The 25177-nt window shown below is 45.9% G+C and overlaps 2 protein-coding genes and 1 long non-coding RNA gene across 5 annotated transcripts in view; 1 reads left to right on the forward strand and 2 right to left on the reverse strand.

Moving 5' to 3' along the window:
* The window catches only part of SMC1B (structural maintenance of chromosomes 1B), a 71711-nt gene extending 62232 nt beyond the window's left edge, over nt 1-9479 (reverse strand). The window contains exon 1 of the mRNA XM_010960158.3: nt 9371-9479. Coding sequence (XP_010958460.1) covers nt 9371-9479 — 109 coding nt within the window. The remainder of the gene's footprint in view (nt 1-9370) is intronic.
* A 152-nt stretch (nt 9480-9631) lies between these two features.
* RIBC2 (RIB43A domain with coiled-coils 2) lies at nt 9632-21514 on the forward strand. 2 transcript variants are annotated; one of them, XR_012510976.1, is made up of 7 exons: nt 9632-9902; nt 10709-10790; nt 12579-12923; nt 13977-14095; nt 16283-16510; nt 19890-20132; nt 21273-21514. XR_012510976.1 is itself a non-coding variant. In XM_010960156.2 (7 exons), the coding sequence occupies exons 1-7, from the start codon at nt 9789-9791 to the stop codon at nt 21349-21351; spliced, it is 1134 nt and encodes a 377-aa protein (XP_010958458.1). In that variant the 5' UTR covers nt 9632-9788; the 3' UTR covers nt 21352-21514. The 2 variants fall into 2 exon arrangements, 1 of the variants encoding a protein (XP_010958458.1); XM_010960156.2 differs by having other exon boundaries at nt 19966-20132.
* LOC105073023 (uncharacterized) lies at nt 17485-24699 on the reverse strand. 2 transcript variants are annotated; one of them, XR_006726785.2, is made up of 3 exons: nt 21862-24693; nt 21648-21776; nt 17485-18224 (listed from the first exon to the last, which is right to left on the reverse strand). It is a non-coding gene; the product is annotated as an uncharacterized LOC105073023 (long non-coding RNA). The 2 variants fall into 2 exon arrangements; XR_012510977.1 differs by lacking the exon at nt 17485-18224 and adding an exon at nt 20140-21008 and having other exon boundaries at nt 21862-24699.
* Between the last annotated feature and the right edge of the window lie 478 nt (nt 24700-25177).

Raw genomic sequence — 25177 nt, forward strand, 5'->3', positions numbered from 1 at the left:
ATTTATGCAACACCTATTAATCAGGCATTCTGCTAAGTACTAGGGCTAAAAATAAGTATATGCAGGACTTCTTCAAAAGTGCTTACAGTGGGAAATATAATCAATTTTTACTGAACCCTCTTTTGTGCCAGATACTCCACATCTGCCATTCTATTAAGTCTTTGCAATAATCCTATGAGAAGGGTATTTAATTTGCATTCCATAAATTAAAAAGCAGAGGCTCAAAGTCAAACAAATCATATGTTTTGTTTGGGGTTAGGTGTCTGATTCCAAAATCTATACTCTTCTCAAAAAAAGGAGGAAATTATAATTTACTATAATAAATTCTAAGATAAAATTAACACAAAGAAATACAGAAGCACTTAACGGAAGTATTAACTACTGGAGACTCTGAGTAGGTTTTGCAGGAGGTAATTCTCGGCTAAGTTTTAAAGGGTAAGTAGAAGTTTGGGGAGGCAGTGCTGAAGGTAAACATAACCATTCCAGGAAAAGAGAAGAGCCTGGTCATTGGTACAAATGAGAGAGCAAGGTACCATTCCAGTAGGAGATGGCAAGTAACTATACAGAGGTGAAGCGGAGCTTGCAAGGCTGGGAATGATAAGAGAGAAACTAAACTTTATGCTACAGATTATGTGATGCCATGAAGGATTTTAGGAATAGCAGTGACTTTTTCAGATATGTCTTGTGAAGATTTCTCAGACAATAACCCACCAGAAAAATGGGCAAAGGACATAAAAAGGTAATTCAGAGAAATACAAAAAGCCCTTAACCATATGAAAAGACACTTGAGCTCAGTCCTAATAAGAGAAATGTAAATTAAAACTGTTTTGGCTACCATTTCTTATCTACTAGACTCCAAAACCTTGAAAATATATTCTTTTGATGAGGCAAGAAGGAAACGGGGTAACTCACAAATTACTGTTGAGAGTACAAAATGATACAACTACTATGAAAGGGGAATTTGGCAATAGCTAACTAAATTATAACTCCATTTAGCTTCTGAACCAGCAATTTCACTCCTAAGAATCTATCTCCCTGATACATATGCACTACTACAGAACGGCAAATACACAATTATACAATTCATTATAGGTAATTTCTAACAGAAAAAGACTGAAAATAACTTGTGTCCAAAAATTACAGGACTATTTGAAATAACTATGTAACAGCCACACAGTGGAGAATCACACAGCAACAAGAGGACTGAAGATAAAGTAAGAAATGAGAAAAGAAAAGTGTGTAACAGCATATATAGTAAAACATATGTGTGTGAACTTTTATTTAGAGAAAAAGTGAGGGGTTAGGAATAACAATACACAGAGATTTGCTAGCATTTGCAAAAATAAACACTGAAGGATAGTCAAGAAACTAATGGTTATGTTCAGCAGGTAAAGAAGAGCAGGACCTAGAAACTGAGTTGGACACCTGTTTCCTCACCCTGCTTCTGTCCACAAGCTTTCATGCCTTTTAGCTTCCAGTTGGACTTGGATAGTGGGGAGCTCTGGCAGGAGGAAAGAAGGGACAAGAGTAAAGTCAGGGTATTTACTTCCCTACTTTCCTCCCTGGGAGGTAGCTTCCAACTGGCTGTGCCCTTCAACAGAATGTCACTGCCTTTTCAAAGTTCCTTCTGGGTTCCTTCCTCTCTGGGCATTGGGGTAGTGGCAGCTCCACTGCTGCTAGCCCTGTGATTCCTCTCTTCCTTGTGGTTCCTCTATAGCCCTCCCACACTTCTGTAAATCAATCTTTCTCAAACTGTCTAATTTGATAGTGGCACCTGTTTCCTGTTGGGACCCTGACTGGTACAGGGAACAGGGGTAGAAGTAAGATTTCTCTGTGTATACTTTTCTATAGTTTTGATCTTTAAATATGTATATGCATGACCAATTAAAAAAAAACCTAAATGTTAAAAATCCCACAAATGAAAACAATCACAAACAAGTAAATTTAACTGAATATTAAATTAGTAACGTAGGCATACTGAGAAATGATTCACTTCAAGGGACTTCAGATCACAAAATTCTGACTGCACATTCTTAGTGAGATCCATTCTAAGGACCAAAAAGAAGTACAAAGGAATTTTATATTCCCTTTAAAAGCTTTATTGTCTATAATGTTATTGGTTCTGGTAGTTTAAGAGAGTTTTCTTTATGTTGTAACTTAAAACAAGTAAGTAATTTTGTTAGTCATGTTAGGAAATAAGATTTTCAGAGTAATGAAAAATACTTACAATGACAAAAATCAAGGGAAGGTGAAAACACAGTTAAGTTAAAACCGAATGGAAAATATCAGCATGAACTCAATTTTTAAAAATTACTGTAACATGAAAAGATGCTCAAAATCGGTCATTAGGGAAATGCAAATCAAAACTACAATAAAATACTACTTTACAATCTATTAGGATGGCTAAAAGAAACAAGACAAACAATAACAATTATTGGTGAAGATGTGGAAAAATGTGAATGCTTACTTATTGCCAGAAGGAATGTAAAATGATGAGTCACATTAGAAAAGAGTTTGATAGTTCCTCAAAATGTTAAACAGTTACCGTAGGACCCAGAATCTCCCCTTCTAAACATATTCCCAAAAGAAATGAAAAAACATCTCCACACAAAAACTTGTACACAAATGTTCATGACAGCACTATTCAGAACAACCACAAAGTAGCAACAACTCAAATGTTCATCAACAGATGAATGGATAAACACAACGTATGAATACATGTTAGTACTAACACATACATAGATGGACCAATTATGCTAAGTGAAAGAGGCCAGACACAAAAAGCCACGTATTGCATGGCTCCATTCACATGAAATGTCCAGAAAAGGCAAATCTATACACATAGAAAGTAGATAAGTGATTGCCAGGGACTGGGTGAAGAGGAGATAATGGGGAAGGATTGCTAATGGGTACAAGATTTCTCTTTGGGGTAATGAGAATGTTCTGGAATGAGATAGTGATGATGGTTATACAACTCCATGAATACACTAACACCACTGAATTGTACACTTTTAAAGGATGAATTTTATGGCATGTAAATTATATCTCAATAAAGCTGTTATTAAAAAAAAAAAAAGAACAAATCCAAAAAAGCCCTTTATGTACTTTTTAGCCCAATCCTCTCAAATGGTCCAGAACCACTGTTATCTAAATGCACTAAATACTTCTAGTTCCCAGATGGTGGTCTTTGATACCTTGCCTTCTAAAAGGAACCAGAAATTATTGGAAAGTGGTTGATTCCAAGACTGTGGCAGGGAAAGCTGAAGATGAGTCTGAGAACTGGGACATCTTACGTTAGAAAGCAAGGAAGCTCTCAAATATTAATGAGGTCACGACCAAAGGAAACAGGAAGCAGCTTGAAGGAGCTCCCGTTGACTAAAGTTATGAAAATCTGAGCATCAGAAAGAATAATGATTTTGGCAGATTATAGTACATTGCACCAATGAAAATTCATGAGTCCATAATGATGCTAACTAAAATAAATTTTTAAAAATTTTAAACCATTCGCCCTATTAAAACTCTTTTCTTTGAAAAAACTGGTTGAAAGAAAGGGGGCAAGCTTTTTTTGTGTGTGTGAACTGTATAAGCCTACTTAATGAAGAAAAACTTTTTTTTAATAGAGGAATACCATCCAATGAATATAGAAAGCAAAAATAGAATTAGAAAACCTAGTTTTGCAAACCTTAATGACATGCTGACCCAGGTAAGATTATTAATTGGCATTAAAACCATCTGGGTAAATGGTTGACAGAGAATATGTGTATAATGCCAAAGTGGCACCAGTAACACTACAACACTAGGTTAGAAAGAAGGGGAAAAGCTACTGTAAAATGGAGATCACTGTCACCACCCTAATCCAGGGGTCAACCTTAGTTTAGCATCACCAGATATCATGTGATAATAATGTAATGTGAAGTATACAACATCACCTAAATGAAGTCTAGCCAAAAATGTTTAACTTGAAACCATCAACTTTTTAGCTACACCTTCTAGTTCACAAAAGTAGAGGGAACAGAGGAAAAAACTAAACAACATCATAAGGAAGCAATCAGACACATCTTAACATTTTCTGTGGGAAAACTTTTCCAATCCTTCCAATCTTTTCAACAAGTCTGTGTTATAAATAAAAGAACTGTACTACATTAATAGAGATCTAAGGAATATAACAGATGCAATGTGTAGTTCTGGGGTGGAAAACAGTTTGGTCAAAGAACATTTTGGAGTCAAGTGAGGAAATGTGAATTTGAGCTGTGCATCAGATGAAATAAACTAAGAAAGGTGAGGATAACTGTCTGAAACATAAGTTAGTATGTATCGTATGATCTTATTTTCATTAAAAAAAAGTTTGCAGGGAAAAAGATCTATATGGGTAAAAATCAATATGGCTATGCCCTGAAGTATTACAGTAGTACTCTCTGCATTGCGGAATATGTTTTTACCGCTTTACTCTTGCTTACTTTCTAATTTTTTACAATGCAAATAAACTGCTTTTACAATAATAAAATATTGTTTTAAGAATTCAGCAACCATTATGGATTATCCAAAATGGTTTTTTCTTAATAAACTTTTTTTCCTGATTAGAACAGTAAACCATTCAATGTAGGGTATCTGGAAAACAGAGAAAAGTATTTCTAAAATCACCTGAAAAATCACACCATTCAGAGAAAACTGTTGATGGAAATGGATATTGAATTTTGTCAAATGCCTTCTCCTCATCTACCAAGAAAATAAAACCGATTTTCTTTCTTGCAGGAACAAATGAAGATTACTGTGGTAGCAGTGTGCCACATGGGTTAAAGTAAGGTAAGACCAAATGTTGGGAACATAGCTAAAAGGTGACTGCTTTAATCCAAGGAGGAAATGATGAGTCTGAAATAAAGTGACAGCAGTGGGAATAGAGAGACGAGGGCAAGGTTATTATGGAGGCAGGACTGGCACAGTTGGTAATGTACTGGCTGTGACAGGGAGAACTTATCAAGGATGAAGGAGAACTCACTAAGGTGGCAGCCATCTGAAATCCTGGGAGAAAAGCATTCCAAGTCCAAGGAACAGCAAACGCTAAAACTCTGAAATGGCAATGAGCTTGGCCTGTGTACGGAAGGCAAAAAAAAGCAATTCTGACCTGAGCATAGTAAATGTGGAGAAAGAGAATATTTGAGAAGAGAAACATACAGGGGTCAGATTATAAAGGGCTTTGTGGATCATGGTAAGATATGGATTTTATTTCAAGCGCAGAGGAAAGCCATTGGATAGAATTTTAAGCTGGGGAGTGCTTTGATTTATAGCTCCCCCCACCACCTTTTCTTTAACGTTCACTCTGGCTGCTGTTTGGTTTGCAGAGACAAGGAAGAGAGCAGAAGGACTTGTTAGGAGAGTACAGCAATAAGCCAAATGAGAGCTCTAGCAGGTTCAACTATAATAGTGAAGAGGGGCAAGAAACAATTGGATTCAAGACGTATTTCAGAGGCAGAGTCATCAGGATACATAGATGGTTGGATGAGGAAAGTGGGGTGTAGAAAGTAAAAGGAGGAATCAAGAATTACTCTGGGTTTCTGGACTAAACAGATGAGTAAATGGCACCCCTTAGTGAGCTGGTAAAGACCTAGGAAGGAACAGGTTTGTTGTTTGGTAGAGGCAGGGGAGAGGAAATTAACTACTCTTCCTGACTATATTGTTTCAGATATCTACTAGAAATAGGAAACTAAATGCTGATTATAGGCTGGAAATACAATTTGGAAAGGCAGTAGCATAAGGATGGGACTGAATAAGACCACCTGGGGGAAAGAACAGAGGGAAGAAACAGGATATACTCCCAGGGGATACTCCATCGCTTAAGAGAGCTGGGGGAGAAGCAGCCAGTAACTGATGGGTGGCCAGTGAAGTAGAAGAAAACCTTGCTGGTATACTCACAAAAGTCCAGAGAACAAAGTATTTCAAGAAGGGAGAGATGAAGGCTTTCCCGTGACCAACTTCTTTAAAAACACCCTCAGCATTTCCTATTCCCCTCCCTTGTTTCTATTTTTTTTTAAGCTTAACACTTTAATATTTTATGTATTTTTCATATTTAGTTTGTTGCCTGTCTCTCTGAATTTGAATGTCAGTTCTACACAGGCAGGAATTTTTATATCATGTTCACTGATGAAATCCAAACAACCTAGAATAGTAGATGGCATATAGTAGGCATTCAGTTATTTTTAAATGAATGAAATACTGCTGAAATGACAAACAGGATAAGGATACGAAACTGACCACTGACTTTCATAGATATAGCTCAATAGTGACCTAGATAAGTGTCATTTCAATAAAGTTTGGGGCTGAGAACTGAATCAAAGGGGTTGAGAAGAGAATGGAACTATAGACAATTGTTTCAAAGAGTTTCACTGTACTGATTTAAAAAAGAAATGGGGCAACAGCCTGAAAAGACAGTGAGGTTCAAGGGAGTTTCCCCCAAGCATTTCATTATAAAAATTTCAAACATACAAGTTGAAAGAATTTCATAGTATACCTCCACATATTTACCACTAAATTCTATAATTAACATTGTACTACGCTTGCTTTTCACACATCCATCTATCCTCAATGTCCTGTATGTATGTATTTATGCCAATGAAAATTATCCAATAAGGGAGAAACATACAATTCAAAAGAGAAAGATGATCATTACAAAAGCAAAGAACTGAGGAAGGGACAGGATCCAAAGCACAAGTGGAGAGGATGGCCTTAGATAGTCAAGCACCCTTGTGGTAGTTCCCTGCTAAAAATCCTTCAAAGTCTAACTTTTTCCCCCAGAAAGTTAAATACAAATTCTTCACTCTGGCAAGGATTTATTCAATAGGATTCCGTATTTCCCACGGCTTCCCTACCTACGCACTATATTCTGGCTAATTTGGACTATTACCTATCCCACAAATAGACTTTCACAAAACCCTAGAAAAATACTCTTTACAGTATGAGCCCAGCTCAAATGCCAACTCCTCTAGAAAACCTTTCCTAAGCTTCACCTATTCCTGTCCATAACTCCCCAAATCAGGTGTTGTATTTTCCTTCTTTAAAGTTTCACGTGTTACTTGGCTTTCTATTTCAGTTAGTGCGTCATTTTCTTACACTCCTTACACCTTCAGGTCAGGAGCTGTCAATCTACACATCTTTTGCTACTTCTAACACTATATATAATATATACATATATACGTACATATATATATATACACACACACGTATATATATGACAGCTATTTGTTGCATTTGAGTTGAAAACATAAGGTTAAGATTAAAATGAAAATCTTATGCTACCCATAAAAAGCCCAAAATTAGATTTTACTAAAAACAAGCAAATGAGAACATGTCAAGTTTTGGCAGGTGGTGACAACAGAGAACTATCACAAATAGTAAAACTAACTAAACTAAAGTATAACAGGAAACGAGCATAACAGGGAATTACCAATTGGTTTAACAAAAGTCTATCTGAATATGCCAATAATTCTGTAAAATTAAAAAAATGATCTACTAACGTGTTCAAACGAACATAAATGGAATATCACCCATTAAATCAGTCATAAACAAGTACTATATTGAGTTTTGGCCTTCATATAGCAAAAAGAATATGAACACCTTAGGCAAAATTCAGTAATAAGTAAGCCAGTAATTTCTATTGTGGCAAGATGGCATTGTAGACCGTGCTGAAGTAATCCATGACAGGCTTTATGTGGTACCAAGAACAGGCTCTAGGTTACCAGTGATTCTCAAGAGGGGAGCTGAGCTTCCTGGGCATGTGGATCTAGAGGGGCAAGAGGAATTTGTAAAGGCATTTTCACAATAACCTTAAGATATGCTGTTAATCACATTATGTATGTTTAAACTAAGGAAAGAAATAAGATTATTCTGAAACTTGTTTGGCACTAGTTTAAACAAGTTAAAAACACCGTTTTAACAGGATCTTGAATGGTTCAAGTGGACTGAAGTTTAAGACTCTGTGCAAATACTCATTCTCAGGATGGCACTGTTGGGAGTTGCAAAAGGTCACTGAGCCACCCTTCACATAATCACCAGTTAAAAGGTGAGAATCAACTGGTGGTGGCCCCAGTAAATGAGTGGTAGGGTAAGAATGCAGGAGTCATTAAAGTAATTACCTTTTCGAGGTTTCTTTGATAACAACAGAAAGTAAAAATGAGGAAATATAGTACACAGAAGAGGCAAGAAAATCTTCAAATATGTGACTATTTCTAAGTTCAGGTATTCTTTTCACATGTACTGAGTGCAAAAGAAAACATTAAACAGCAGCTGTTTTTTATAGGGCAACAGAAATTTCACTACAGTTCCACAATAATTATTTCCAGATATGGTGTGCCAGGAAAACACATATTTAAGTGTCTTCTTTGTGTCTGTGAAATAAATTAATTTACTGAGGCAACAGTTATCTTTCAGCTCAAATAAGGTTTCTGAGGTAAGAAAGGAAATCTGGGATGAGAGCACCAAAGGGAGACTCCAGATTTAGGGGAAATTAAAAAAAAAAAAAGAACACTCTTTTTAGGTCCTACATCACCTGCTTGGGTAACATAACCCCACTGGTTCCCGTCACAGAGTCATGGGGAGCCTGGCCAGGCCCTAACTCTAATTCAGGCTCTGCCACTTCCTGGGGAAACTTGGAAAGTCATTTGGCCCCTCTGAACCTCAGTTTCCTCCACTGTAAAATGGGGACAACACCCATTTGTGAGGGTTAAGCAAAAAAGGCGCTGCCAGGAACTTGGTAAAAGCTCAGTAAACACGGTCATTATCACAATATTCCTGGGAAGGTTCCTTGGATCCCAATGGTTGTTCGGGCTCCTTGGATCCCAATGGTTGTTCAGGCTCCTTGGAACCACTTACTTCCTCCAGATCTCGCTCCCACTTCACCTCCTTGGATGAGAGACCGAAGGGAATGGAGAGGAGAGGACAGGTGACCAGGGAGGAGGAGCGAGGGTGTATGTGGGAGTGGGGGGGTGCAGGGCCGGGGTCTGGCCTGTGGTGGGGCCTTAGGGTGGGGGCGGGGGGCAGTGGGCGAGGGTCGGCCCGAGCAGGGGAGGTGGGTGGTGTCTGAGGGCTGGGGCAGAGAGCGAGGGTCGGCTCCCTGCCACCTCCAACCCCCTGGGCCGAGTTCGAGGGTCGGCTCCCTGCCACCTCCAACCCCCCTGGGCCGAGTCACAGGGTCACCTCTAGCCCCATCCTCCCACCCCCGTCCCGGAGGCGGAGGGTGCGGGCCGGGCCGGGGGGTTTGCCGAGGCCGGCAGGGCAGCAGCCGCCCGAGTCCAGGCCGCGAGGCCACCCTGCGGGGCCCCTCAGGCAAGATGGGCCCGGACGGCCAGGGCGGGCGGAGGCGGTCTGGGTCCCAAGTTACCGGAGCCGTTGGGGCCGATGATACAGGTGAACCTCTTGAAGGGGCCTATGACCTGGCGACCCCGCCAAGACTTGAAATTCTCCACAAACAGCAGCTCCAAACGACCCATGGCGGCGTCCTCCGAGGCTCAGGGGCGTCCTCACACGCCGTTGGGAAAAGCGCGGGAAGGGCCTCGTGCCGTCTCGCGAGAGGAAGCGAGAACACGGGCGAACGTGGCGCTGTTTCTTAGCAACCGGAGTTGTTTACGTTTCCGAGGAAACCGAGAGGTGGGGAAAGCCTCCGGGAGCTGACTCGGATCCCACCGGCCCGACCTCTTAGGGCAGCGTCGCTTGGATTGAGCTTGTTCTATTTTTATTGCCTTTCATTTTTATCTCTCATTTTAAAAAACCCTCTTAGAATTTCTTGGTGATTCCCAGTCATGGAGGTAGTGCAACCCAAGGACCTGGAGAAGTACTATGGCCTGGCCAAAAGGAGTCATGCGGAGCTGTGCAGACAGAAACGAATCTTCAATGCCAGGAACAGGATCATTGGGGTGAGACCCTCCGTCCGAAAGGGGAAGGGGCCAGGAGGGGTTGTGGAGGAGAGGTGCGGGGTGAGAGAGGCGGGCGGCAGGAGGCTAGAGGAACACTTGGAATGAAACTTTTGATTCAGGCACAGCTGCAAACAGGTCCAGACCTGGCCGGGAAGAATAGTTCCATGTATTGACTTTGCTGAGGATAAGAAGATCTTAACAGACCGAATAATGCCCCCCTCCCCCATCACTTGCCAGACTGGCAAATTTAGTCCTGCAGCAGGGAGGGAGCTTGTCTGGAGTTAGTGACCAAACAGAAACTAGAACGCGATTCTCCTCTCTCTAAGCCAGATTTTCTACATTGCCAGGAGTTCCCTCCAATCCATTCATGTGACAAATGCCAGCGGAGTTTCTATTTTGTGGCAAGCCTGAGCTGGGCGCAAGAGATGAGGCAATCCTTGACCTTGCGGAGTTCATAGCCCAGTGGGGAAGGCAGGCATTAAAATAGTCACATTAGAATGCACTGGAGTCAGTGCTGCGAGGGAGGGCAGCACAGGGTGCCAGGGAGCACCAAGGGGCTGGGAGAGGAAATCAGAGAGGGCTTCCCAGAGGAGGTGATGCCTAAGTAGTGTTCTGAGGATGAGGATGTATTGACTAAGAAAAGGAGAAGGAAGCTCTGGGAAAAGTTAAGACAGGCTGAAGAACCAACTATAAGGAAAGCATCCAGGTATATGAAAAAATCTGGTTTACAGTGGGGCAAGGCTACGAAGACAAGTAGGATTGTTATTAACTGAATAAAATTATTTGGCTCTAATTCTCTTTCCCAGGGTGACACAGAAGCCTGGGATGCTCAGGTTTGTGACCAGAAGATAAAAGAAGCTACTGAAAAAGCTAGACAGGAAACCTTTGGTGAGTATTCCCTGAATAGCCATCTAGTAGTTCAGGGCTGTGTACCTTTAGACTCCAGTCCCCATTTCCTCACGTATATAGAAATGTCACTTTTACTCCCTTCCTCCCTTTAAAATTTCACAATTTCTTGTGCTCAATTAACTTAATGCACTGATTCCTCCTCACTTAAAACAAAAATAGCTATTGAATTCTATGTGGGCTGTAGGAAATTTATTTTGAGGATAAATGTAAGTTTTTCTCTGTTTTCTTAAAAAACCTGGGTATGAAAAACCTTAGACACACACATATTCTCTGCCAGAAATTTCAAGACCTTCTACTGGGGACAGCTGTTTACACAGACAACATACACTCCTGAGCTCACACTCATGAGCTGACTCAGAACCAGATATGGTTCAGATAATAGTGTTCTGGCTCTTAGATCAAATTCTCAAATAGAATCCACTTTCCTTCATCATGTTCAACAATTTCTCTTAAAGCAGTTAAGGATTATTTTAATGGAAAAAAAGCAAGATACAAAATTGTATATACAATGGGTTATCAATTAAGTTTAAATATATGTTAATATACATATGTTTAAAAATATGCAAAAATATGCTTAGAAAAAGACCAAAAGGAAATACATCAAAATGTTAGCTGTGGTAAAGTTGAAGTGATGGGAGTTGAAGTGATGGCATGATGGGTAAAGTTCATTTCCTTCTTTATACTGTTTCCTATTTTCTAAACCTTTTACCATTTAGAATTTTAGCTTAAAAGGAATTCAAACTTACTGAAATGATGGAACAGACATGTACGTACCCACCACCAGATTAGATGCTAATATTTTGGCAAATTGGTTTTAGATATCTTATTTTAAGGATACTTTTTGAGAATTAAATGTTGCACCAACGTAGTTAAAGCTCTCGCCCACCTTACCATTTTCCTCTTCTTCCCTCCTTGGAGCTGTGATCATTCTTGTGCATGTGTTTTAACTTTATTATTTATGTATGTATATCTGTGACGATATAAAGTTTTTGTGTATGTGTTTTAAATTTTTGCATAAATGGTGTTCTACTGAATGTATCCTTTTGCAACATTAAAAAAAATTCAACAGTCTACTCTTGGAATTAATCAGTAATCTACATACAGAATATTCATTTAAATTCCTTTAATGATATTTTGTTATATGAATTTTAACCACAATTACTTTATCTATCCCCTATTGGTGGCTGACTTAGATTTTTTTCCAGTTTTTTTTTTTTTAAATTGCTAACAATGTTAGTGACTCCTCTGCATCATGTCCCTGCTGCACATGTCCCTGGTGTACCTAGAAGTGGAGCTGGCAGGTCACAGGATGTGCATGTTCTCATTTTTATGGGATACTGGCAAACTGCTTTCTAAAGTTACCAGTGTACCAAGTGACACTCCCACAAGCAGGGAAGAAGAAATCCATCTCCCCACATCTTTGCTAATACGCGATATTGTTAGTATTAGATTTGCCAATCCATTGAACGTTCCCCATCTTGTAAGGTTGACGATATGTTTTTCACAAATGTATTGATCATTCAGGTTTCTTTTTAGTGATTTGCCTTTTCCTATCCTTTGTCCTCTTTTTGTCTAGGTTGCTTGGCTTTTTTAAAAGTTAATTTATGAGGTGCTTTTTGTATATTCAGGGTACTAATTCTTTAATGGTTGTGTTACCTTTTTGGAGGGTTGTATCACTTTTAGAATGACTAAAAAAATTTTTTTAAGTGGACTCGAATTAATTTTTTCCACTGAATCGTAAGCTTATGGATATGCTGTCTCTTCTAGCTGCTGAAATGAGGCAAAATGACAAGATCAAGTGCATATTAGAAAACCGGGAAAGGAGAGATAGGAAAAATCTCTGTAAAGCTATCAGTGACTTCCAACAGAGCTTCCAGAAGCCAGAAAGTCGCCGTGAATTTGACCTCTCTGACCCCCTCGCCCTTAAGAAAGATCTTCCAGCCTGGCAGTCAGATCTCCATGCTCGGAATACAATATCAGGGATGCAGAAATTCATGGGAGAGGATTTAAACTCCCACGAGAGGAAGAAATTCCAACAGGAACAAAACAGAGAATGGTCCTTGCAACAGCAAAGGGAATGGAAGATTGCCCAGGCCGACCAAAAATGCGCAGGTAATGGAACAAAAAAAAAGACAAAATGGGTCTCAATACTTTCTACAACAAATCAACCCCCCCACCACCATTTTTTCCCCTTGTTTCATTTTGTCTCTTAAGTCCTACTAATGTGCTGCTTTGGCCGTGAGGGCCGAAGGAGGCCTCGGAGCCTTTGCTCCAGGGTTTGAGCATCCCCAGTGACATGACCGCTCCGCGGGGACACTCTCTGAGCTTGTGCCCCAGTTGGGTGCTGGAGCGCCGGGTAACGCAGAGCTGGTTCTGGCCCTCAGAGTGCCCACAGTCTGCTGGGAAGACAATGGGAAAGACATAGGGCCAGACTAAGTCGGTTCATATCCAGTAAAACACTCTGATCATCCCGCAAACCTGACCGACCACCTGCATCAGTGGGTGCCTCGCTCTTCTGGCTGTCCAGGCCCAAACCCAAGTCAGCACGGCTCCTCCCTCCCTCTCCGATGCCGCCTGCAGTCCAGCAGCAAGTCATCTCAAATCCCAGCCCCCTCCGCCACTGCCGCTCTGGACTAAGCGGCCAACATCTCCCAGCTGGACCCCTGCTGTAGCCTCTGACTGGCTTCTGCTTCTTCCCTTGTCCTGTTTACCGTCTCTTCTCAACCCAGCAGCCAGAATGACCCTGTTAAAAGTTAAGCTGGGTCCTTTGCTCAAAACCTTGCAATAGCTTCTCATTTCACTCAGTAAAAACCAAACTTATTTCAAGGACCAAGAAGGCCTTCCCAGTCTGACCTTGTCTCCTACTGGGCTGCCCACTAAACCTCTCTCCCCCGTGCCCTCTACCACGACAGACATCACTAATCCAGAGCAGACTTTACCAGTGCACGGTGGTAACTGCTGACACTCGGTGCCAGGCTCTGATCTAAGAGCTTTACTTAAATGAACTCGTCTGAGTCTGCCAAGAACCTTCCGATGCATCCCGGTTCTTTGGATGGGGGCGTGGTGAGAAGCCAACGCGTGAACACGTCCAGCGGGGTGCGCTGCGCATCTGGGCAGGTGCGCTGGGCCTCGTGCAGAGTTTGATTGCTTTGTGCTTCCTTTCAGAGGACCTCTACATGAAGACAAGGCTGCAGTTTGACGAAACTGCCAAGCATTTACAGACTCTGGAAAGCACCACAAGAAAGGCGGTTTGTGCCGCTGTGAAAGAATTCAACAAGAGCCAGGTATGCCCCGGGCTCTGTCTGAGGGGGAGGACAGGCACACAGCCACCTCCCCGGGGCGCCCCATTCACTGGATCACATCACAAACCCCAACAGGGCCCCGCTGGGGGCTCCCTAGTTACAGAGATGGATGAGCCCCAGCCCCTGCTCCTCAGCTCTGAATCGGGGCCTGAAACCTGACAAAACCAGCCACGTGACCTGGGGAAGTCAGGTCACCTTTCTAAATAAACCTCAGGTTCTTCTGTGATAGGAGGACAGTGATATCTGCCTGGATGGGTACCACCTAGCGCTGCTGACCAAACACCTGGTCTTGTTTTCAGTTCTCTGCCACCTCTGAGAGTTCCTCCAAGACCAGGTCCACAGGCACTCATCAGGGGAGAAACTGTTATGATGATGATTTGTGCAAACTTTGGGGCATCCCCTGACAGCTCCCTCCTCTCTAAACTCTGCCCGTCTTCCTCACAAACACTCCTTTCTCCACCCATCCCAAACTGAAGTTGTTTCAAGTTCTTTATTCCTTTTGGAAATGGGACCCCCTCCCTTCCAGGTTTCCTTTTCAAATGTAATTATATTTCCTGGCTGGGGAAGGGGCTTGGCCTGGATTCGCTGATTAGATTAGCTGGTTGACCAGAGCTGTGGTCTGCAGAGTTGAGTAAGAGAATCCACTGGGGAGCAGGAGGAAGATGTTAGAACCCTGCTTCCTATTTATTTTTAACCTCGTCATTTAAAATTCCCATGTGTGTGAGTATGTGGGTGCCATGAGGTACATGCTGTTTTTATGGTCTAAGAGGACCACACTGTGAACTAAATATATTGGAAACACAAGCTCAAAAATGTTCTACTGATGGGGGTATGGAATCAACAGTCCTGGAGTGTTTGGGCCAGACACCAGAGAGAATGTTGGTTTTCAATAGCAGGGGAGAGGAACAAGGAAGACCAACTACCACAGATGGGGCGGGCTGGGGGGAACAAAGGGCAGACGGAGGCCCCTGGATATCCCCCCCCCCCCCCCCCCCCCCCCCCCCCGTCACCAACCAGTAGCCACGGGAGGTCTGAGAGACCAGCTGGCCCCACCCTTCATTCTGCAGAGGCGGCCCTCACAGAGGAGGTCAGGCCCTTCTCTGTCACCTTGGAGAAGCCACTCTAAGTGCCTCAGTTTTATCATCTGGAGAATGGGAATAGAGATGACACCTACCTAAATGAGCCTGAATGAGAAACACCTCCCAAATCTCGGTGGCTTGAAACACACAGTTGTTGTTCATCACCCTATCAGAAGGGCATGAGTAACCCAATTTCATTGATAAAAGAAACAGGCTCAGAGTAGGGAACTGACTTCTTTAGGGACAGCTGAGTACTAATCTGATTTGCTTTGGAAGACTCAAATACTGCACTTCCAAATACTGCAAGTCCAGTATTGGAATCTGGGCCTGTCCAGCTGCAAAGCACGTGCTTCTGTGACACAGTTGAGGTGGCCCCCTTGTGAGCACCTGCTGCGTGTGGGCACCTGGCGAAGCACCCTGTCTGTTCAGTACTAAAGAGAACTGGTAACATTGAGAAATGTCTCTTGATCCATCTCTTGACTTCACAGAGAAATAACTACAGCCCAGAGAGGGGAGGTGACTTCCTCCAGGCCACATAGCCAGGGTCCGTTCCCTCTACCCATAAACCTCCTGTGAACAGGGGTTTGGCCAAGGATTTATTTTTCCCCTGGGTCAAGGCTGGGGGGCAGCAGAAACATGGAGGCGACAATGCTTTTTCCCCTTTTAGAAGACACCACTGCTATGAATCACTTGTTTGGCTGTTGTTCGTGGCCCACCACTGTCTGAGGGTGACTAGGGCCACAGGGAGGGGCACAGAGCCCTGTCTTGGTGAGGCCAAGCTGAGGGGATGGCAGCCTAATGGGGGGATTGCGGGGAGGCAGCTCCCTGCTTTGCAAATCGCTGCAAACCAAACCTGCAGCTCTTATGCACACAACCAACAGGCAGGGATTCCCTGAGCCCAGCCCACTCAGCACCACCCAGGCAGCCGGGGGTCCAAGGGTCTCCCCACAGCCATGCCTGACAAGTCTACCACCCCGGGGCCGTGTAGCACATTCTTCCTTCAAGGGCCCCCAGTGAGACTTGCCAGCCTGTGCCTTAATCCCACTGGGGGTTGCCCGGAGTGTCTTCTTTAATGTCTTCCCCTGTGCAGGCCTTGGAGTCAGTGGAAAAGAAAATTCAAGAGAAAAAACAAGAACAAGAGGACAATCTGGCCGAGATCTCCAGCCTGCTGCGAGGGGACCTGCTCTCGGAGAACCCGCAGCAGGCTGCCAGCTCCTTCGGGCCCCATCGCGTGGTCCCTGACCGCTGGAAGGGCATGACGCAGGAGCAGCTGGAGCAGATCCGCCTGATTCAGAAACAGCAAGTCCAGGAGAAGCTGGTACCTGCCCTTCCCCTCCTCTCAGAGCCCACAGATGCAGCTCTGGGCTACCTGCCGCCTGCCTCGGGCATCTGTCTAGTTATAGCCGCAGTCACACCCAGCCTAGAAGCTGCCCTCAAGACATTTATGTTCCAGTAGGGGGAGGACAAGACCCCAATAATCCCGTATGTGCTGAGTGCTGGGGAGGGGAGTAGGCCAGGGGAGGAAGGCCATCAGGGGACTGAGAAGTGGCTTTGGAACAAAGACATGAAGGAGGGGAGGGAGGGAGCTGTGTGCATGTCTGGGGAAAGGACGACCAGGGACCAGGGCGAGTGAACTGCAAGGGCAGAGGCCCTGAGGTGGGACCACCTGCCTTTTCAGAGCAGAGAGGAATCCGGTCGCTGAAGTGGAGGGAGGGGAGGGGGCAGGATGAGGTCCAAGAGGTGGAGGATCGAAGGCCTGGCAGGCCACTGGGGAAGACTTGGCCTCTTTTGTGATGAAATGGGGAGCTCTGGAGGGTTTTGAGCAGAGGAGTGACAGGATCTCACTTGCATTTAACAGAATCCGTCTCACTGCTGTGTCAAGGGTAGACCTAGCAGGGTAAGAGGGAAGAAGAGAGATCACTGAAGAGGCTGTTGCCATGGTCAAGGTCAGAGATGGTGCTGGCTGGGGCCAAGGCACTGGCAGCAGAGGTGCTGAGAAGTGGTCGGATTCTGGATTTATTTGGAAGGTAGAGAGGACAGGATTGGTTGAAGGGTTCAGCGTGGCACACAGGAGACAGGGGACTTAGGGGTTACTCTCGGCCTTCTGGCCTAAGCAATGAGAGAATGGAGTTTGCATTTACAGGGATGGGAAGATGGTGGGAGGAGCAAGTCCAGGAGGGAGGTTGATGGGGGAATGGAAATCACAAGTACAATTTTGGATATGTTGTGTGCAATATTCTTTAGACATCTACATCTCTTAGGATTCCACTGAAAACCCCAAATGACACCATCTTAAATAAAACAAAACTTTATTTCTTGCATGTAGACTAAATCCTTAGAAAACAGAGCTGGTGTGGTAGCTCCATGGTCATCTAAAGTTCTGCCATCCTCAGCACCTGGCTCCCACCTCTTAATGCAGAATGGCTGCTTGAGCTCCAGTCATCACATGCATATTCCAGCCAGCAGGAAGAAGGAAGAGGGAAGAACACCAGGGACACTTCCCAGAAGTTTCACAAGACATTTCCACTTATATTTCATTGGACAACTTAGTCACTAGGCTGTCCTTAACTGTAAAGAAGGCTGGGACATATAGTGTGTATTCCAGGCACTGAAGTGCTGGTGATTATTTAGGAAGAAGGGAAAATGGCTACTGGTGGACAAATTATATTTTCTGACACAGCTCCCAAGTAAAGCCCAGCAGGCAGCTGAATGTATAGTCTGGAGCTCAGAACAGAATCTGGGCTGGAGACAGAAACACAGAGTCGTCACTGCACTGAGGGTATTTAAAAGCTGCGAACCCGGGGAATCACGGGGATCATGAGGCGAGTGAGTGGAGACAGAGGAGCAGGGCAGGAGGCTGGAAAAGCTGTTGGAATGAGGGTGTGGAGAGCGCAGAAGAGACAGGTCAGCGGGGTGGCGAATGGGACTCGAAGGCGAGACTTGAGAGGGTAGCGCTCTCGATGGTGACAAGGTGAGGGCAGAGGTCCTCCGAGCAGGGTCTCTGGACCACAGCATCAGCCTCGCCTAGGAACCTGAGAGAAAGCAGATTGTCAGACCCCACCCCAGACCTACTGAGCCAGAAACACTGAGGTGGGGCCCATAGTCTGTGGCCTAGCAGTGCCCCACCCCAAGGGGTTCTGACACCCGCTGGAGTTGGAGGACCACTGGCAGCACATGCCCCAGGGGTGACAGCTGACAGGCTGGAAGGAGGTCTTGACAGAGGAGACAGAACTGCTGAGAAGCAGAGAAAGGAAAGGGTCATCTCTGGGTGTGTTGACATCACTCAGTATCACGGCAGGGGAGAGATTTGGAGAAGTTCTCAGACCTGCAAAGGATGGGTGGGGCTGCTCCGGGGTCAGCAGGTGACCACCACGCCAGTGTGATGCATGGTCAGTGTGAGTTTCCAAGCAGGCAGGCCTGGAGGGAGGGGTTGAGGCGGGTGGGAGAATGGCCTGGACCAGGAAGGAAGGAAGGAGCAGGTGGGGCAGCTCATCTGCCCGCTCACCTCCAGGCCCGGAGGCGCTAACTGTGTTGGGGGGAACATTCTGTTCGTGAGAGTGGAGGGCAGCGTGGGGTGAGGCGGGGCAGCAGCCCAGTGGGAAGAGCCTGCCCTTCACGCCGGCCACCCAGCCTGACTGCTTGGCCAGGAAGGTCAGCCACCTGTCCCGAAAGCGGCATTTATGCCTGCATTTCAATCTTTATAGAAAATTAAGAAGACAGAAAAGCACAAAGGGGCAAAAAACAAAAACAAAAACAAAAACCCACTCCACTCAGCACTCTCCCATCTTCGGTGCCCTTTCCTCCCGCCTCCTCTTCTGCGCACTTACATAATTTGGAAAGTTGAGACCGTGCTAAGAGCAGCCTTTCAGTCTGGGGCGAGTGTGCCCCCATATCATTCCCTATTCTTGCCAAGAGCCTCCTGGGTCACAACCCAGGACACCTGTAAGTAGCCTCATTTTACAGGTGAGGAAACTGAGCTTCTGAGGGGCCAAGTGACTTGCCTGTCACCACCTGCATTTTGGTCCCTGCGTGGGTGGCTGGGGCCTCTGCCAACCCATCTGCTCCTGGTGGCCAACTCACCCAGGCCCCAGGGGCCATCGGACACTCTACCCCGCTCATCTGATGGGAGGAGGCTCTGCCCTAAAACCCGCGGGTAGGAAGGAGGCTCGTCCTCGGGCCCGGCCCCCTGCTTCCCTTCCTTTCGCCGCTAGGAGGGTGAGCTGATAAAGCCGTTTACACTCAGCACAGCTGATAAAACCCACGTTTTGGGGGGTGACTCTCTGCATTGATCCCGTTTCCTCTCCTAGGGCTCAGTGGTTTTATAGAGGGGCCTGGAAGGCAGCGAGGAATGAGCTGAGATGCAGAAATTCACCTCTGAGATCATGAGCCCAGGGTGGGGCTGCACATTCTAGAAGTGACCAGGGGATCTGAGTGTCCCGCCAGGGGGCGCACCTGCCCACTGGTAGCATCCCAGATGTGGGGGACCTGACACCTGTGGGCCCTGCATACCGGGAGCGGCTGGGAGCGCTGTTAGAACTGAGACTCTGCTGTCCCTTCAGGCCTCAGAGGGCCGGCCAACACCTCCCAAGTTAAGGAAGCAGCTGGGCCACCCAGGATGATGCCAGCTGGGGGAGGGGGTCCTCTTCTGATTTCCTGCCCCTCTCTGAACCTCAGTTTCTTCATTTGTAAAATGGAAGGCCAGCTCCCATAGACCATCCCCTGGAGCCCTTCTACTGGGGACAGGCAGGAGTGAGCCACCTCTCCCCTCTCCAGAGGCTCCAGGAAGAAGAGCGCCAGCGAGACATGGACTGGGACCAGCGGAGGTTTCAGAGGGCTCGCGCCACCTTGCTGTTGGAGCGCCAGCGGCAGCGCCAGCAGCGTGACCTGCGCAGAGCCCTGGACTGCAGCAACCTCAGCCTGGCCAAGGAGCAGCTCCTGCAGTGAGTGCTGGGCAGGGAAGGTGGGGGCACAGTTGGGAGGGGAGGCAGAGGGGGCTGGGACCAGGTTAGAGTCAAAGAGGGGCAGGTGGGAATTGGGGGCACCAGAGAGAGGATCAGGCTTGTGGGGGGCACTGGCTGTGCAGGGCCCAGAGTGCAGGCACTGTCTTTGCCTGGACCCCTGGCTCACCCTTCCTAAATCTTTCCCATCCAAAGGCCTAGGACGTATATTTCACCAGCGGCCCTGTAGCAGTTGTGGTTGGGGCTTGGGCACAACCTCCTGGTAAAGAGGAGGGGAGGAAGGGCTCAGAGCTAAGAAGCCAGAAATTAAGTGCTGGAAAACCACTAGTCCCCAAACAGACCAGGGACTGAGATTCCACTGTGCCCTGATCCTGGAAAGACCCCTCCCTGGATGGCCCTCACCTGGGCACTGGCAACCCACAGTGGGCTTGGACTTGGGTGCTGCTGATGGGGTGCATGGAGGGTAGCGGGAGCCCCAGGGGAGGGCACTGAGTGAACCTGGGGGAGTCAGGAGGCTTCCTGGGGGGAGGCTGCGTGGCTCAGATGTGTGGGAGGACAGCGCCAGCCACCCACTGCAGGGAGGGTTCTCCAGGCAGAGGGAGGGGCTCCTGGGCTGCCAAGAACAAGCCTGGAGTCTCTTCTTCATTACAGACAGGTCCTAGAAGTAGTTCAGAGTTCCAGCTACAGAAAATGTCAAATGCAGATCAGCAGGTGAACTTGCCACTAAAAACTGGGTTATTTATTTACTTGTTTATCTATCTATGCATCAAGTTCTGTTGAACTCAGAGGGGACCTGCCGGCATGTTCTCCAATCAGATGTCTGTCTATCGATGGGTGGGTCGGTCCATCACTGGGGGCCTAAAAGGAGCATTAAGAGATAATTTCACTGAAATCGAGTGGGATGAGCAAATATGTTTACAATCATGGAATTCTAAGATATCCCCACATTTCGATGGCACAGCTCCCTGGACTAACTGGTCCGCGGTGATGAAATGCCACCTTCTTCCCCCTGAGCCCATCAAGCCGGAATGCATTCTGTACCCTGGGGATAACACACTGATAGAAAGCAGGCCAGGAAGTCAGGCGTTCGCTGATTTCTCTTTCCCCTTGTTTCATTATCAGGAGAAAATACATGAAGGATGTCTGTACAAATCATCCCACTGAAGATTATTTCACACAATTTAATACAAGCAGTCGTTAATGAAAAAAAATCACCTTCCTTCTCTCTGACTAGTTTACGTATTAAGTGCGGCAACCTTGAAGAGTCACTGTTAAAAAAAAACAACCACCACTCTTTGGTCCAGAAGTACCCTTCAACTTAATTTTTCCACTGTAGACAAAGCTTGATTAAAACTCTCCCTGTATTTCTATGAGGAGTATTAGTGCCCGTTCGACTCAGCTCAAGGTGCTGCCTCTAGAGGAGCTCTGGGATACAGGGACGAAAGCCGGGTATCACTTCGGTCCTCTCAGCAGGCAGGCGTGGGTATTATTACTCACGTTCTCCAGGTGAAGAGCCTGAGTTATAGACACATTAAGTGATCTGCCCAAGGTCACGCTGACGGGAAGGGGTGGGCCTGGGGCTGAACCAGAGACACCGGCGCTCAAGCACTTCTCTCTCCTGGCTCCCTGTAACGAGACCCAAAACAAGAGTGGCCCAAAAAGCAGAAGTTGATTTCCTCCTCTTGTGCACGTCCAAGCTGAGCAGGGCTACCTCGTTGCTCTGCCATCTCGCCTCCGGTAGGTCCAGGAATGCAGCGCCGCTCCACCACCGAGTCCCACTCGGCGCCGCAGGGAGGAGAGAACGGGAAGGACGCTGGTGGGGGGTGGGGCGCGCAGCTTCAAGGCTCAGGAAGCGCACGTTTCACCGCTGCTCACAGCCTATTGGCCAGAATTGCGTCACGTGACCACGCCTAGCTGCTCCGGAGGCTGGGAATCCGAGCTAACCACGTGGCGCGCAATAATTCTATAACGGTACACACTGCGGGACGACTAGCAGTCGGCCACAGCCCTGAACGGTGACTTGGAATTTGCCAGGGGTGGCGTGAAGGGAGGCATTTACGCGGGCCGGGGGCGGGGGGAGTAGGCGGGGAGGGTGTCAGGCAGTAATAGGGTCTTAGCTCCCAGGCCCAGGATGACTGCATCCCGCCCAGGTACCTCCACCTTCTCCACGTAGGTTTCTTGAAGGGCCGTATACATCGGGCCGGGGACAAGGGGCAGCTCTTGGTGGCACTTTATCATCCATCGAGATGGAGCTAGATGCATCGATGCAAAATGCCTAGCTCGCCTTCCCTCTCTGTCTAAACGCAACCCTTGTTGTCCCCTCACTCAAAACCCTTCCCTGACTGATGTTTAACCGAAGCCTGAGGATTGGCAGGGTTCTCCCAGGGGGATCAGTGAGAGCTGGACACTTTTAGGGAAGCTGGTTGGGGGTATATAGTTTCCTGGGGCTGCCATAACACAATACCACAAACCGGGAGCTTCAACAAGAGAAATTTGCAGTTCCTCACAGTTCTGGAGGCCAGAAGTCCAAGATCAAGGTGTCGGCAGGGCTGGCTCCTAGAGAGGGCTCTGAGTGGGGAATCTGTTCCTGGCGTCTTCTGGCTTTTGGGGTTTGCTGGTGATTTTTGGCGTTCGTTGGGTCTTTAGCTGTATCACCCCCATCTCTGCCCTCATCTTCACGTGGCGTTCTCATGCTGTGTGTGTCTGTGTCCAAGTTATCCCTGTTTACAAGGACACTCGTCATATTCGATTGGGACCCACCATAATGACTTTGAACTAATTACATCTACAATGGCCTTATTTCCAAATAAAGTCACATTCTGAGGTACTGGAGATTAGGATTCCAGTTTACCTTTTGGGTTGGGGGGACAGAATTCAACCTATAATGGGGAATGCAGAGGGGTACCTGGCCCCTTTGCTGCTCGGGGTAATCCCATTAAGAATGTTGTTGCCCAGACTGAGCGAGCCACACTTGGGGGAGGGTACTGGCTGAGAGACAGCCCAAAGATTGTTAGTCCTCCCGTGTGTGGGCAGGGAGATAAAGTGAGTAATGGAGGTGCTGTCAGTCCATTCAGTGCATGCCGAGTGCTCTTCAGGTCCTAGATGCTATGCTGGGCTCTGGGCTCGGCTCTCTCACAGTCCAGTGGGAGACCCAGGTGTAGGTCCTTGCAAAAGAGAGGCAGAATCATCCACGGGGCTGATGGGCAGAGGCTAGGAAGGAGACAGCGCCAGGAGGCTGCTGCAGCCGCCAGTAATACCGTTAAATGCCTGGAATCGTGCGCCCAATGTGGGGAGGCTGGCTTTAACCCTGAATTTCGCATCATTATAAAAAATACTCCAAACGGAAGGTCAGGCTTGAAAACTGGGCGCTTGCCTGCTTTAAGTGCGCCCTCTGCTGGTGGCCAGCAGCACAACACCCCCCCCCCCCCCCCCCCCCCGGTTCTCTGGCAGGAAAATGAATCCAGGGATTGATGAAACTAGGGCTTGCCGGCCCAGTGCTGGGCAGGGCCTTGCAACTCCCATGGCCCCAGCGGGTGTTGTGACTGTCATCCTGCAGAGAGAAAGCAAAAGAAGAGAGGCTGGGTAACTTCCCCCAACCTGGAAGGCAGAGCCAGGGTCCAGGTGTGGGGCCCTCTCTGGTTCTCTTCTGAATGGCCCCATTGTGATTTTACAGACACACACACTCCAGAGGGTTGTTTTGTTTTGTTTTTCTTTTCATTTTTTTCCTAACATTTATTTGGAAGTTTTTCAGAGTTTCTCTGTAGAGAAACTGGAAGAATTATACAATATACGCATGTATCTACTACCTAGATTCTGCAGTTAATATTCTGCTTTATTTGCTTCATGGTCTATCTCTCCACAAACTGGCTTTTGATAATTCCAGGTATATGATGCTTACAGGAGACACATCTAAAACAAAGCAGTATAGAAAAGTTAAAAATAACAAGATTCAAAACTCATTCGAATTTATCCAAAAAAGTTGAAAACTTATGTCCACACAAAAGCCCACTCACCAATGCTTATAGCAGTTTTATTCATAATTGCCCAAACTTGGAAGCAACGAAGATATCCTTCAGTAGGTGAATGAATAAACAAAGAGTGGTACATCCATACAGTGGGACATTATTCTTTGCTAAAAAAAAAAAACAAAAAGAGCTATCAAGCTGTGAAAAGACATGGAGGAACCTTAAATGCGTATCACTGAGTAATAGAAGCCAATATGAAAAGACTGCATGCTGTATGATTCCAGCTTTATGACATCTGGAAAAGGCAAAACTTGAAGACAGTAAAACGATCAATGGATGTCAGGGAGTTCAGGAGGAGGGAGGGAAAAGTAGGGAGAGCAGAGAGGATTTTTAGGGCAGTGAAACAGTTTTGTATGGTACTGTAACGATGGACACAAGTCACTATACATTCACCTAAACCCACAGAATATACAGCACAAAGCGTGGATCCTAATCAAGATAAAGACTTTAGTTATTAATAATGTGTTAGTATTATTGCTTTGCTTTGCACCTGAAACTAACATTATAAATTGACTACACTTCAATAAAAATTAAGAATTAAAAAGATGTATCGGTATATTGACTCATCAGTTCATAATGGATGTACCACACTAATGCTGGATGGTAAGAGGAAACTGTGGAGGCAGGGAAGAGGCAGACGGGAGCACTCTGAACTTCCTGCTCAATTTTTCTGTAAACCTACAGCTGCTCTAAAAAATAGTCGAATATGTGCCTGAAAGAAGAAGCTGTAAAATAACTAGGAAGGAAAAAGACATTTGCACATTGTTCTTTAGCTCCATTCTGAGTTCAAGTGTTTAGAATAATGGAGGGAAAAACTGAAAAGTGAAGGATCAGCCGATGCTAAATAACTTAAGGATTCTCCCTTGTGGCCTCCATGACACTCCTGGCCTTGCCCGTCTGTCCTGGTAGAGTAGCATCTCGAAGTCTAGGGTTCCCCAGGCTACATAGTTACAAGTGCAGAGTATATACAAAGTGAATTAATTTGCAGACTTATGGGAATAA

This window comes from Camelus bactrianus, chromosome 12 (assembly GCF_048773025.1).
Source record: "Camelus bactrianus isolate YW-2024 breed Bactrian camel chromosome 12, ASM4877302v1, whole genome shotgun sequence".
Lineage (NCBI taxonomy): Eukaryota > Metazoa > Chordata > Mammalia > Artiodactyla > Camelidae > Camelus > Camelus bactrianus.

Coding starts and splice junctions, on each gene's coding strand:
- RIBC2 (XM_010960156.2), top strand. CDS start 9,789: ATGGAGGTAGTGCAACCCAAGGACCTGGAGAAGTACTATGGCCTGGCC. Junction 9,903..10,708: donor CCAGGAACAGGATCATTGGG/GTGAGACCCTCC, acceptor TCTCTTTCCCAG/GGTGACACAGAAGCCTGGGA. Junction 16,511..19,965: donor AGCAAGTCCAGGAGAAGCTG/GTACCTGCCCTT, acceptor TCCCCTCTCCAG/AGGCTCCAGGAAGAAGAGCG.